The 15,638-nt window shown below is 35.7% G+C and overlaps 1 protein-coding gene across 5 annotated transcripts in view; it reads right to left on the reverse strand.

Moving 5' to 3' along the window:
- The window catches only part of LOC120238687 (A disintegrin and metallopeptidase domain 3-like), a 121,808-nt gene that overhangs the window by 72,114 nt on the left and 34,056 nt on the right, over positions 1-15,638 (reverse strand). For all 5 annotated transcript variants that reach the window (XM_039242588.1, XM_039242589.1, XM_039242590.1 and 2 more), the window contains one exon: positions 8,487-8,552. In XM_039242588.1, coding sequence (XP_039098519.1) covers positions 8,487-8,552 — 66 coding nt within the window. The remainder of the gene's footprint in view (positions 1-8,486; positions 8,553-15,638) is intronic.

Here is a 15,638-nt window from a genome sequence, read left to right on the forward strand (position 1 = left end):
TGATCCTTTGCAAAACTGAAAATATGAAAAGCAAGAGAAAAGAAATAAAAAATATGACTATGGAAATAAATCCCTATGTGTCAATAATCACAAATTACCAACATACCAAATACAAGGTAAAAGACAGAGACTATTAAAATCTACTATATGCAAATTAAAACAAAAACCTCTAAATTATATGTACATAGAGATATTAAGAGACAAAGCATGAAAATATATACCAGGAAAATAATAGACAAAAATCATGTTATATGATAGTTACATTAATTAATATAACAGTTACTGGGGCTCCTGGGTGGCTCAGTCAGTTAAGCGTCTGACTTCTGCTCAGGTCATGATCTCATGGTTCGTGGGTTCAAGCCCCACATCTGGCTCTGTGCTGACAGCTCAGAGCCTGGAGCCTGGTTCAAATTCTGTGTCTCCCTCTCTCTCTGACCCTCCCCTGCTCACACTGTCTCACTCTCTCTCTCTCTCTCTCTCTCTCCCTCCCTTTCAGGAATAAAAACATTTAAAAAATAAATAAATGTTTAAAAATATATAACAGTTACATTAATATGAAAAAAACTTAAAAGCAAAAGATGGACATAATTATCATAATACATTGATAAAAATAATTATCAAGAAAGATGAAAGCATTCTAAACTTGACTATAACTAATAGCATAGCAACAAGGTGTATAAAATAAAATTCAAAACAATTATAAGCAGAAATTGACTATCATAGGAATTTTTACATAGTTCTCTTAATCATTCATAGATCAAGCAGACAAATTAACAGTAAACACAAGAGTTTTCAAAGGCAGAGATTATTTGAGTAGAGAAAAAAAGGCCTATCGATATTCCATTTACAGAGCTGTATATACTTCAAAATTTAAGACAGATAAACTGAACATAAAAGAAGAAATACTAAGCATATTTTAAGGAACTCTTGGAATTTTTGTAGTTGTTTTGGTGTTTCTTTGTTTTGCGTGATGTCATCTGCATTGAAAATGCCTTCTTTTGTTATTGGAATAGCAAGAATTGGAGAGAGGAAAGAAGTCTGTTTAGATTTAATTAGCAGCCTCATGGGGGCACTGTGCTTGCCTCCTCCTTTGAAAAAAGCTAGATAAATATCAGATCAATCTGAACACCCAAGAAATAGAGCTGAGGACTGACAGAACAAACTGCATGAAGAGGGAGAGAAGCCACATTGTGTAGGGCAGGAGGTGCAGAGGTGTGATTTGGCCAGGGTGGGGGGGATTGGTATCATGGGTACCATGAGAGGAGAGAGGGGAGAGGGGAGAGGGGAGAGATGGGAGAGGAGAGAGGAGAGAGAGATAGCAGTACACAGGGATTGCACAAGGAAATATCTTCTCCAAAGTTATTGACTGGGAAAATGAGAGGGGCTGATTATCTTGAGTGTTTGCAAACATCAGAGCTCAAAGACTGCAGTTTTAGAGTTCTGAGAGTGGCTGGTGTGGAGGCCAGTTGGCACTGCAGTATTCCTGTGGAAAAGGAGGGCAATCCCCAGGAGTGGACTGTGCAATCTGAGGATCCCCAGGGACACACTAAGAAAGACATTCCTCCCTTCTTGGAGTACATCTGGGAAAGGCAGTTTTGCCTGTCAGGGACAAAAGAGCCTACAGGCACTATTGGGTTACCCCTCACCCCTGAAGAGTCGAGGCAGAGACACCTGCTGAGGGCAGTTAACCTGGACTTAGGGTTTTGCTGTGCTTTGCTCTAAACTCCAAGCTCCTGTGCATTCATGCAAATGTCCTTTTGACAGACTGGCATGAGCACCAGCATGGTGAGACCCTCACCCAGAAGATCAGTGCAAGTCAGCACTGCAATAGGTACCTAAAGTTTGGAGTTTTGAGATGTGTCTGGGATAAAATATAGGTGCACTGTGCTGCTGGGCAGGCAGATAGCCCACACACAGGATGAAGGTAGGGATCTGACAGATGCCTCAGACACCCAAGACGAGACTTACTCTTCTTTGAGGCCTCCCCAGACAGTGGTGGACATGAACTCACCTCTCCTGGGACAAGGGAGAGGGCTGGCACCACTTTTCTCCCACATCCATCAGTATGACTGTTTTCGGAGAGCAGCACAGCCCCATTGACAGGGGAGGCCTGAGTTGCTTACACCAAGCCACATCTGCCTGCATTCTGCAAGTGCTTCTTTACTAGGGCAAGTGTGCCTGAGAACCAGACCAGTGGGCTCCACCCCCAGAAGATAAGCACCGATCCCCACACTATCCTACTCTGCTGACCATATAGTACTTGTTGCAAAGCTTCAGCTCTAGTGGAAATAGGATCAGGCCTCTTTTCAAAAGCAGACCAGAATACACTTTTAAAAGCTCACCACACTCTGAACAAGGTCCAAACACTCCCCACTACAGGCATGGAAAAACTGTCGAGAAATGACCTGAAGGAAAGAGCAGCCAAACATAGCAGCAAAGTGCACACATCATATGCCAGAAACACTTCTTGAAGGGTCAGGCCCTGGACAGTAAATAACCTCTTCTTAATAAAGCCATGACATCCAAGAGCAGGAAATGTAACAGGCTTTCCTAACACACAGGAGAAAACAGACCTAAACAAAATGTCAAGATGGAGGAATACATCTCAAAAGAAGGATCATGATCAGGGATCTAATTGAAACAGGTATAAATAATATGTCTGACTCAGAATTTAAAAACAACAATCATAAGGATACCAGCTAGGATTGAGAAAAGCATAAAAGACACAAGGGAGTCCTTTCTGCAGAGACAAAAGACCTAAAAACCAGTCAGGATGAAATAAAAAAATGCTATAATTGATATGTGAAACCAACTGGATGTAATGAGCACAAGGATGGAAGAATCAGAGGAAAGAACAAATGATGTAGCATATGAAAGTATGGAAAATAATGAAGCTGAAAATAAGAGGGAAAGAAAGGTACTGGATCACGAATGTAGACTTGGGAACTCATATCATAGGAACCCAGAAGAAAAACAGAGGGAAAAAGGGCAGGTTTATATGAGGAAATTATAACCAAAAATTCCCTAATCTGAGGAAGGAAACAGACATCCAAATCCAGGAGGCACAGAGAAGTTCAAATAAAACCCAAAAACGCAGGCCAACACCAAGACATAGTGTAGTTAAATTTGTAAAACATAGAGATAAGGAAAAAATCCTAAAAGCAGCAAGGTAAAAGAAATCTCTAACATACAAGGGAAGACAAATAAGGTTAGTAGTAGAACTCTCCACAGAAACTTGGCAAGCCAGAAGGAAGTGGCATGACACAGCCAACATGCTAAATGGGAAAAATATGCAGCCAAGAATGCTCTATCATCAAGGCTATCATTTAGAATAGAAGCAAAGATATAGAGTTTCACAGACAAACATAAAATTAAAGGAGTTTGTGATCACTAAACCAGCTCTGCAGGGAATATTAAAAGGGACTCTTTTGAGTGGGAAGTAAAGACCAAAAGTGACAAAGACTAGAAAAGAAAAGAGAAAATTTCCAGAGACAATAACTTAATAGGTAATACAATGGCACTAAGTCCATATCTATCAATAATTACTCTGAATGTAAATGGACTAAATGCTCCAATCAAAAGACACAGGGTTATCAGAATAGAGAAAAACAAGATACATTTAATTACTGTCTACAAGAAACTCATTTTAGACCTAAAGACATCTGCAGATTGAAAGTAAGGGGATGGAAAATCATTTATCATGATAATGGTTGTCAAAAGAAAGCCGGAGTAGAAATACTTTTATCAGATGAAATACATTTTAAACCAGACCTGTAACAAGAGATGAAGGGCACTGTATCATAATAAAGGGGTCTATCCAACAAGAAGATCTAACAATTATATTTATGCTCCCAACTTGAAAGCACTCAAAGATATTTTAAAAATTTGATAACAAACATAAAGAAACTAATTGATATAATACAATGATAGTAGGGGACTTTAACATCCACTTACATCAAGGGACAGATCATCTATTCCAGAAATCAAAAAGGAAACAATGGCTTTGAATGACACACTGGACCAGATGAATTTAATACATATATTCAGAATATTTCATCCTGAAGCAGCAGAATACAAATTCTTTTCAAGTGCACATGGGACATTCTCTGGGTCACAAATCAGGCCTCAACAAGTACAAAAAGACTGAGATCATATAATGCATATTTTCTGATCACAATGCTATGAAACTTAAAGTCAATCACAAGAAAAAAATGGAAAGACCACAAATATATGGAGGTTAAATATCCTACTAAATAATGAATGGGTCAACCAGAAGATTAAAGAAGAAATAAAAAAAACTACATGGAAACAAATTAATATGAAAACATGATGGTTCAAAACCTTTTGGATGCACCAAAAGTGGTCATAAAAGGGAAGTATGTAGCTATAAAGGCCTACTCAAGAAGCAAAATAACTCTCCAATATGCAAGCTACCACCTTACACCTAAAGGAGTTAATAAAGAAAAGAAAATGAAGCCTAAAGCCAACAGAAGAATGAAAATAATAAAGATTAGAGCAGAAATAAAACATACAGAAAAAAGAACAAAAAATAGAACAAATCAATAAAACTAGGAGCTGGTAACTGAAAGGGTTAATAAAATTGATAACCCCTTCATCAGACTTCTCAAAAAGAGAAAAGGATCCAAATAATAAAATCATGAACAAGAGAGGAAAGATCACAACCAATACCATAGAAATACAATTAAAAGAGAATATTATAAAATATATGCAAAAAAAAATAAAACCTGGGCAATCTGGAAGAATTGACAAATTCCTAGAAAAATACGAACTACCAAAAGCGAAACAGGGAAAAATAGAATATTTGAACAGACTCAGCCAGCAAGGAAATTGAATTAAAAATCTCCCAACAAACAAAAGTCTAGGGCCAGATGGCTTCAAAGGTGAATTCTATTTAAAGAAACTTAAAAAGAGTTAATACCTATTTTTCCTCAAATAGTTCAAAAAAAAAATAAAAATAGAAGGAAAATTTCCAAACCCATTCTAGAGGCCAGAATTACCTTGAATCCAAAACTCAAGAGTCCACTAAAAAGCAGAATTACAGGCCAATATCCTTGATGATCCATGGATGCAAAAATTTTCAAGAAGATTTTAGCAAATCTAATCTAACAGCACATTAAAAGAATTATTCACCATAATCAAGTGGGATTTATTCCTGGGCTGCAAGAGTGATTCAATATTTGTAAATCAAGGTGATGTAACACATTCATAAAAGTAAAGATAAATCCATATGATTCTCTCAATAAATGCAGAAAAAGCTTTTGACAATGAGTAGCACCCATTCTTGACAAAACCCTCAATAAAGTATAGATAGAGGGTACATACCTCAACATTATAAAGGTCATATAGGAAAGGCTCCCAGCTAGTATCATCCTCAATGAGGAAAAACTGAGAGCTTTTCCTCTGTAGTCAGCAACAAGACACTGAGGTCCACTCTCACCATTATTAGTACTCGAATTCCTAGTCTCAGCAATCAGACTGCAAAAATAAATTTAAAAAAAAAATACATCCAGATTGGTAAGGAAGAAGTCAAAGTTTAAGTATTTGCAGATGACGTGATATTCCATGTAGAAAACCCAAAAGATACACAAAAAAATTGCTATGTGAATTCAGCAAAGTCGTAGTATATAAAATCAAAGTACAGAAATTTGTTGCAATTCTATACATGAATAATGAAGCAGCAGAAAGAGAAATCAAGGAATCAATCCCATTTATAACTGCACCAAAAATCATAAGATAACTAGGAACAACCCTAACCAATATGGGAAAAGACCTGTACTCTGAAAACTAAAAAAACACTGATGAAAGAATTTGAAGAGGACACAAAGAAATGGAAAATCATTCCATGCTCATGGATTAGAAGAAGAAATATTGTTAAAGTGTCTACATTACCCACATAATCCTACATATTTAATACAATCCCTATCAAATACCACCAGCATTTTTCACGAGCTAGAACAAACAATCCTAAAATTTGTATGTACCAGAAAAGACCCCAAATGGGCAAAGCAATCTTGAAAAAGAAAAGGAAAGCTGATGGTATCACAGTTCCTGACCTCAAGCTGTATTATACAGCTCTAGTGATCAGGACAGTATGGTACTGGCTCAAAAACGGACACAGAGATTAATGGAACAGAATAGAAAACCCAGAAATTGGACCCACAACTATATAGTCAACTAATCTTAGACAAAGCAGGAAAGTATATCCAATGAGGGGGGAAATAATCTCTTCAATAAATGGAGTTGGGTAAAATGAACAGCAATAAGCATAAGAATGAAACTGGACCACTTTCTTATACCATACACAAGTAGCCCTATTCAAAAATAAATTTATAATGAATGAAAGACGTAAATGTGAAATAAGAAACCATCAAAATCCTAGAGGAGAACCCAGATAGCAACTTCTTTGACCTCAACTGAAGCAACTTCTTACTAGACACATCTTGAAGGCAAGAGAAACAAAAGCAAAAATGAACTGTTAGAATTTCATCAAGATAAAAAGCTTCTGCACAGGGAAGTAAACACTCAATAAAACTAAAAGGCATTCTATGGAGTGGGAGAAGATATTCGTAAATGACCTATCTGATAAAGGGTTAGTATCCAAAATCTATAGAGAACTTTTATCAAAGTCAACACTCCCCAAAAAAATCCAGTTACATAATGGGCAGAAGACATGAATAGACATTTTTCCAAAGAAGACATACAGATGGCTAACAGACACATGAAAACAAGCTCAACATCAATCATCATCAGGGAAATACAAATCAAAACCACAATGAGATACCACCTCAATCCTGTCAGAATGGCTGAAACAACTCAGGAAACAATAGATGTGTTGGCAAGGATGCAGAGAAAGGGAACCTTCTTACACTGTTGGAGTGAATGCAAACTGGTGTAACCACTCTGAAAAACAGTATGGGGATTCCTCAAAAAGTTAAAACACCACTGCCCAATGACTTAGCAATTGCACCACTAGGTATTTACTCAAAATGTACAAAAATACTAATTCAAAGGGATAAGTGAAGCTTATAGAATCATTGTCAACAACAGACAAATTGTGGAAAGAGCCCAAGAATCCATTACTGATTAATGGATAAAAATGTGATAAATATAAACACTAGAAAATTACTCAGCCATAAAAAACGAATGAAATCTTGACATTTGCAACCTGTGGATGGAGCAAGAGTATATGATGCTAATCGAAACAAGTCAGAGAAAAGCAAATGCCATATAATTTCACTCATATGTGGAATTTATGAAACAAAATGGTCATAGGAGAGGCAAACTAAAAAATAGGCTCTTAAGCATAGAGAACAAACTGAGGGCTGCTGGAAGGGACCTGGGTGGAAGATGTGCTAGATGGGTGATGGGTATTAAGGAGGTTACTTTTTGTGATGAGCACTGGGCATTATATAAGTGATGAATCACTAAATTCTAAACCTGAAACTGATGCTACATTATATGTTAACTAACCAGAATTTAAATAATAATTTGAATCATTAAAATAAAATGAAAACAAGTCCCCAAAGGGCATTAACTAGTAAACCAGATCAAATTGTATTAAATATATTAATTGGACATTATGAACATCAAAATTAAATTGAAATAATGTATTTCATTAATAAGTGGGAAATACAGCATTGTAAATTAATTTACAAAACAGTATATATAAAACAAATGTATATGAACATATACATATATGCAGGTACACATTAAAAACAGGACATGTGCATATGATTTATATCTGGTAATAAAACTATATGCTTATTATTATTTATTTTGTCTATCTATTCTTTACTATAAGTTACTGATTTTTAAAAATTACTTAAAGACCTAAATGCTCTCTTTTATGACATTATGACATTCATGGAGACACTTTATGCAAAAATATCAGTGATAAGGGACAAATATGATCTTTTAACTTTTTACTCTTATAACTTTACTCAAACTGATTACATAAACAGGAATTTCTGTAATTAAACAAATATTCCTAGGAATAAATCTCATTTTTGAAATACAGAACTTCCACGAGAGAACTCAAGCAATTGTACATATACCATAATCTTATAGAAGATAATATTTGACAAGGATCTCCAATTGAGTAATAAGATAGCTTGTTTTAACTGATTTAAGGAAAAGAGTTTACTACAATTTGGAGTGGATTCAGAAATTTCTACAGCTAGTTGTAATCCAACAGATTTAGTGTTGTAAAACCCTTCCATACATACAGAGCTATACATTATTACTACAATTCTATACTGATTTGGAAATCAATACCATAAATATTGGTCCCCATATGTCAATGTAAAAGCAATTGACAAAATTTTTTTTTATGTCCTGCTATACAGAAATACATATTGTGAACAGGGTAAAATACCTATAATGCAAACAAAGGAAGTTTCTTTTCATATTCCCTTTGAATTTAAACATAAGACAAAGATATGATGAAATATATCAGCAATACATACCAAGGCTTTATCCATAATAATTTGTATTTTCAGAATTCTTTTCAATAGCTCAACATCTGAATTTTTCTGTGAAACAGAGGACATCAGTTTCATAAAACATTTTTTAATTCTTACATTTTTTGTAATTATCATCTACATCATATACATATATATATGTATGTATACATATATATATATACATACACAACGAGAGGTAAAGACACATAGAAAAACAGATAGATACAGATTCATCAAGATATGAATAATAGGAAAATAAGATAATAAATGCCCACTGAATAAATAAGCAGGTGAGATTCCAAATACAAATTCTAGGAACAAATCAGAAGCTTTTACCTATATTCTTAACAATTAGAATCCTCAAAAAGTTACCAGAGAAACCATATTTCTTTCCTCTCAAAACCTTCCTCCAAGACCCTCCCCCTGCAACTTTCAAAGTAAATAAATCCCCATCAACTTTCCACCAAATGTTGCCTCTATATTCTCATTATTTCTATTATCTATATTAACTTGTGGTATACTCAATAGAGTGCATTCATTTTAAGAATACAGTTATATGAATTACATTACTAATGTAAATGTCCATGGAATAATCTCCATAAGTAAGATAAAGAAAATTTTCATTATGTTCTTCAGAGTCAATTGCTCACATGGCTGAAGGCAACCAATGATCTGATTTTCTCACCACAGGGTAGAGAATTTCATATAACTGGAATCATATGATGTGTACTTTTATATCTAACTTCTTTCACTCAGCATTCACTTGTGTTGTTGTGATTGTTAGTAATTCACCAGTTCTTATTACTAAGTAGTGCACCATTTTAGGAATACACTACAACTTTTTATACATTTACCTGTTGATGATGTGAAAGGTGAAATAAAATGGGGTCACTTACGTCAAGGGGTTTTAAAATGAAACTGGGAGGTCATTAAGGAGATGGGCCTTATATACCTCCTCACTGGGTGGAACCACAAATTTCTGAAGTGGGTCCAAACTTAAATATTCCAAGGAGTCTGCACAAACATCTGCAAATTGATATAGTAACAAACTTGTTTAGTGATAGCCTTAGCAGCCAATTATGTTTAGCTAAGTTTAGTTTTCTGCAACAACAACAGCCAAAACCTTCGTAAACAATATATGCAAGCATGCCCTTTCATCTTTAAAATAAAACTTTCAAGGGGTGCCCAGTTGGCTCAGTCAGTTAAGCATTTGACTAAGTGTCTGACATCGGCTCAGGTCATGATCTCTTGCAGTTCGTGAGTTTAAGCCCAGCATCAGGATCTGTGATGACAGCTCAGAGTCTGGAGTTTGTTTCGGATTCTGTGACACCCTCTCTCTGTCCCTACCCTGCTCACGCTCTCTCTCTCAAAAATAAACAAACATTTAAAAATTTTAAAATAAAACCTTCACTTTTGTTCCCGAGGGGGACATAATTGGGTTGCTACCCAAATCTGTACTCACCAAATTTCATTTCTGACACCCCCAAATAAATGTTTTTGTTTTATTTCAGCTCTTTTCCCAGCTGACAATGATCATATGGATTATTTAGCCATTGTAGCTATTATAAACAAAACTGCTATAAACATCCATGTACAGATCTTTATGCAGTTAGTTATATCTTTCATTGTTCTTGGTAAATATCTAAAGATGGAATACTTGAGTGATATGATAATTGTGTGTATAAAGCAAATATAAAAGTGCCAGATTGCTTTCTAAAGTAGTTTGATCATTCTGCATTTGCACCCACAATAAAAGTACCAAATGCTCTTCATCTTTGCCTATATTTGATATTGTCTTTTCCATCATTTCCATTTATTGGTCTGTGCTGGTATCTTATTGAGGTTTTAATTTGCAGTTCCCTGATGATTAATGTGAAACAGCTTTTCACATGTTTATGGCTCATTAATTTGGTTTCTCTTAAGTTCCCTACTAGAAATTTTATGTTTTGACATTTAAGTCTATGCGCTAATTCAATTTTTAAAATAAGAGTCAAGGGACACCTGGTTGGCTCAGTCGGTAAAGCATCCAACTTCAGCTCAGGTCATGATCTCATGGTTCGTGGGTTTGAGCCCTGCGTCGGGCTCTGTGCTTACAGCCAGCTCAGAGTCTGGAGCCTGTTTCAGATTCTGTGTCTCTCTCTCTCTGACCCTCTCCTGCTCACACTGTCTCTCTCTCTCTCTCTCTCTCTCTCTTTCAGAAATAATAAAACATCAAAAAACATTTTTAAATAAGAGTCAAGACTCATTTAATTCCATATGGATGTCCAGTCTTCTAGCAGCAGTTATTGGAGATCATTCTTTTACCTTTTAAAGTCCCCAGCACCTTTGTGGCAAGGCAATCTTCCATTAGTGATGGGCCTACTTCTGATCTATTTTGTTCCACTGATCTATACATCTATGCTTACACCAATCATGATATATATCTCTATACCGGGGTCAGCAAACTATACCCCAAGGTAGGGCCACCTGTTTTGTAAAAAATATCTTATTGGAACAAAGCCACACCCATTTGTTTATATATTTTTTATGCTGCTTTCATGCTACAAAGATAGAGTGATGTAGTTACAACAGATCTTATACCTCACAAGCCTTAAATATATACTACCTAGCCCTTTTTTAAAAAAGAGATAATGTAAGTCCTCTATTTTGTTTTTCCTTTTATTTTTTAAATGTTTATTTATTTTTGAGAGAAAGACAGAGAGACAGAGTGTGAGCGGGGGAGGGGCAAAGAGAGATGGAGCCACCGAATCCAAAGCAGGCTCCAGGCTCTGAGCTGTCAGCACAGAGCCCGAGGCAGGGCTCAAACTCAAGAGCCACAAGATCATGGCCTGGGCCAAAGTCAGATGCTTAACCGACTGAGCCACCCAGGAGCCCATATTTTGTTCTTCTTTTTTAAAATTGTGTGACTATTCTAGGATCTTTGCATGTCCTTATGAATTTAAGAACCAGTTTCCACAAAAATGTTTTCTGGAATTTTGATTGGGATCACATTGAATCTACAGATCAACTGGGGGGAAATGAACATCTTAACAACATCAATATATTTGATTCCTGTGATTTTTCTAGACTTTCTTATATTCCTGATAGCTTTGGTAGAGTTTCTTTGTGATCTTCTATATACAGAGTTAGGTCACTAAAAACATAAGGTTATTTTTTCCTTTAAAAAATGTATGCCATTAATAGGGGTGCCTGGGTGGCTCAGTTGGTTGAGCAACCGACTTCAGCTCAGGTCATGATCTCACAGTGCTTTGGGCTCTGTGCTGACAGCCAGCGCAGAGCCTGGAGCTGGTTTCAGATTCTGTACCTCTCTCTCTCTGGCCCTCCCCTGCTCATGCTGTCTCTCTCTCAGAAACAAAAAACATTTAAAAACTTTAAAAAATGTATGCCATTTATTATTATTCTTTTCCTTATTGTATTATCCAGAAACTCTAGTAAAATGTTGACTGAAAGTTGAAAAGGCAAACAGCCTTGAATTATTCCTAATCTTAGGGGCTGTTTTAGTCAGTTCAGGCTATAACATATATACCATAGATGAGGTGGCTTAAACAACAAACACTTATTTCTCACAGTTCTAGAAGCTGGGAAGTTCAAGATCAAGGCACCAACAGAGGTGGCATCTGATGAGAGCACTCTTCTTAGTTTGCAAATGGCCATCTTCCTTTCGTATGCTGACACAGCAAGGCAGAGAGAGATCCATGTCTCTTTTTAATAAAAGCATTAATCCTATCATGAGGGCCTTACACTCACCACCTAACTTAACCCCAATTATTTTTCAAAGGCTTCATCCTCCAAATATGATCCTACTTGGGGTTACAGTTTTAACATGTGAATTTGGGGAACACAGCATGCAGTCACTTAGCATGTCACAGCATTTGCACACAGCGTGCAAAACATTAAATCACTTAGCATTCATTATGTTAGGTAGATACTTATAGATGTTCTTTATCAGATTAAAGGAGTTTTCAATTCCTAGGTTTTATGATGAATGGATATTGAATTTTGTCAAATGATTTTTCTGGAACTACTGATATGGGTTTCTACATAAAAATGATAAACTGTTTTATTTAAATCCTATTTTCCTGCACTGGTTTGAGTAATAATGCCTCAAAGTCCCATAGATATTATAGTTAGAATTTTTGAAAATAAGAATGTCTTTATACCATAATAGCAACTTGACTGGGTAAAAAAACTTTGGGATTGTATATCTCCTAAGGAAGCCATTCTCTACATCTCGTATATAGACATTATTGACTATCTTATAGCACTTAATTTTGGCAAAGGCTAAAACAAGTCTGAGTTTTTCCACATTTGTGGGTGACTTTCTTTGATGTCAATAGTAGAATTATTCATTATTTATATAGTCCAAAATAATAACTACATTACATTTTGGTGGTGTCAGTTTTTAACAGGGTTTCCTGAGAAAATTTTCAAATTCAGAACTCTTCTATTAAACAAAGTTTTATTCTTTACTAATTTGGAATACTTTAGGTGCTATTTAATTCATGAATGAGTTTTAGTTACCTTGAATTTCTATTAGCAGTCTTTCATATTCATACTCCATTAGCCAATATTCCAAAGAAAAACAGAGTAGGATGTTTGTATATATAGACCTTTATTATAATTTATTATACTTAGATTTATTAAAAGGAATTGGCTCACTTAACTATAGAGGTTGGCAAGTCCAAAATCTACAGAATGGGCCAGTAGACTGGAAATCCAGGGAGAGCTGATGGTACATTTCCAGTCTGAAAACAGTTGGCTGGATGATTCTGTGGGAAGGTCCATCCTTTTGTCCTATTCAGGACATCAACTGATTGGATGAGGTCCATCCAAATATAGAGGGCATTTATGCTTTGCTCAAAGTACACTGAGTTAGATGTTAATCTTATTCAAAAACACCCTTGCAGAAATACCCATAAAACTTGACCAACTATGTGATCAATATATCCCAGCCAACCTGACCATCACTCATTCTTAAGTTTTTCTATACCATTGTTTTTATATAATTGCTTTCTATTCTTTTAAACCTGACTATAATATCACATATTGGGGTTTACCACAGTATCTATTCTGTTATTTGTTGGTCTTATTATCAATGTCTTTCATCTTAAAAATAGATTTATTTTTCTCTTACATTCATTTCCTGAGCACTTCCAAGGATATTTTAAACAGACTCTATAGAGGTAGGCCATTAGAGTACTACAGACCATATCTCTGGGGTCATGGTCATATCATCTGGGCTTGAATTTTAATGCTACATGTTACTAGAGAATTTCCTAGGAAAATAATTTAAACTCTATAAATCTGTTTCCTGATCTGAAAAGGGGGATAACAGTACCAATTATTAGAACTGTTGAAAAAATTGGAAAGACGGGATATATGTAAAGCTCTTAAAACAATATGTGGCACCTATAAGGCAGGACATGAATATAAACTAGCAGTTTTTTCATTCACTTTGGATTTTGTGTTTTTCCACCTTACATTTTATACTTATATTTCATATGCTCCATGTTTATTCTTTTCCAATTATTATTATTTTACAACATAAGTAGTTCTTTCAAGTCAAACCATTCCGAACAAAAGTTGGGGATTAGTGACTTTTATTACATTTTTGTTTTCTTATAAGAAATGACCAATTATCCAAGAATGTTTGTTCCCTTCTCCAAGAGAAGAGATGTCTACAAGACACCTGTCCAGGCTCAACTCTCTAGGGGTGAGGATGCACACACACATTTCTCCCCTTACTCTTGGCTAAATTCAAATAACCTAGTGGGGGCCTTTTAGGGGTCCTGAATCAAAGCTAGGAAGGGAATCAACCAGGAGAGCTTCATCCACTTTGGTATTTTCATGAACAAGACATAAACCTGTTAAGCCTCTGAGAGTCTTATACAATTCTTCCATCTTTTCATCTTGTTGAAATTTCATTATATTGGCAACTGTTATCTGTGGATTTGGTGGTGATTGCTTCTGATTACTATCTTCAATCAGGATAAGATTAGGGTCTCTTTGTTTCTGCTTAATTATTTGCTTTATTTTGGGGGAAAGAACATTTCACGTTAGGAGAAAAAGAAGTAGTTTCAATAAAAAAATTTCAGTTATATAGTTCTGGGCTGGTACAGAATTACAGACTGGAAATTTCTTTGCCTCATTTTAAGTAATTGTGGTATTGTCTTTCAACTTCCAGTATTGCTGATGGGAAATTTCAGGCTATTCTGCATCTTGATTATATAAGAAACCAGATTTTTAAAATATCAGTTCAGTAACTCACCTTAAATAATTCTGAGTATTTTTCTTGGATTATTTTGTGACTTATTCAATTTCCTCTCTTTATTCATATTTGAACTCCTATTGTATCACCCACTTCTTATTTTATTTTTAATTTTTTTATTTTTTTCTGAGAGAGTGAGAAACAGCATGAGCAGGGGAGGGTCAGAGAGAGAGAGGGAGACACAGAATCTGAAGCAGGCTCCAGGCTCTGAGCTGGCTGTCAGCATAGAGCCCAACACGAGGCTCGAACCCACCGACCTTGAGATCATGACCTGAGGTGAAGTCGGACACCTAACCAACTGAGCCACCCAGGCATCCCTCTTATTTTATTTTAAATTTCTTCTCTCTCATTTGTCCCTGTCATATGTCTTTATGCTTTACTTTTTTTGTATGATTTCTGAAATTTTATTTTGTGAACTTCCTATTGAGGTGTCTCTTTCTTCATTTTTATTATCATGATTTTAAATTTCTAAGAACTATTACTTATATGCTGAATGTAATTACTTTTTAATTTTTTAAATGTTTTTAATTTATTTCTGAGAAAGAGAGAGAGAGAGCACGCGAGCAGAGGAGGGTCAGAGAGAGAGGGAGACACAGAATCCGAAACAGCCTCCAGGCTCTGAGCTGGCTGTCAACACAAAGCCTGACGCGGGGCTCGAACCCACGAACCGTGAGATCATGCCCTGAGCCGAAGTCAGATGCTTAACCTTAGACTGAGCGCCCCGCTGAATGTAATTTTTTAAATAGCACTTCATTCTTAAATTTGTGAATGAAATATTTTCCCTTACTCCTCTGAGAAATTGCCATTTTCTTTTCTTCACCCTCTGTATTCTTTGGTACCTCAAACTTTAAAAACTTGATTTTTTCAGGTCTCGATCGTCAATATTA

This window comes from Hyaena hyaena, unplaced genomic scaffold (assembly GCF_003009895.1).
Source record: "Hyaena hyaena isolate Hyena2069 unplaced genomic scaffold, ASM300989v1 scaffold_215, whole genome shotgun sequence".
NCBI lineage: Eukaryota > Metazoa > Chordata > Mammalia > Carnivora > Hyaenidae > Hyaena > Hyaena hyaena.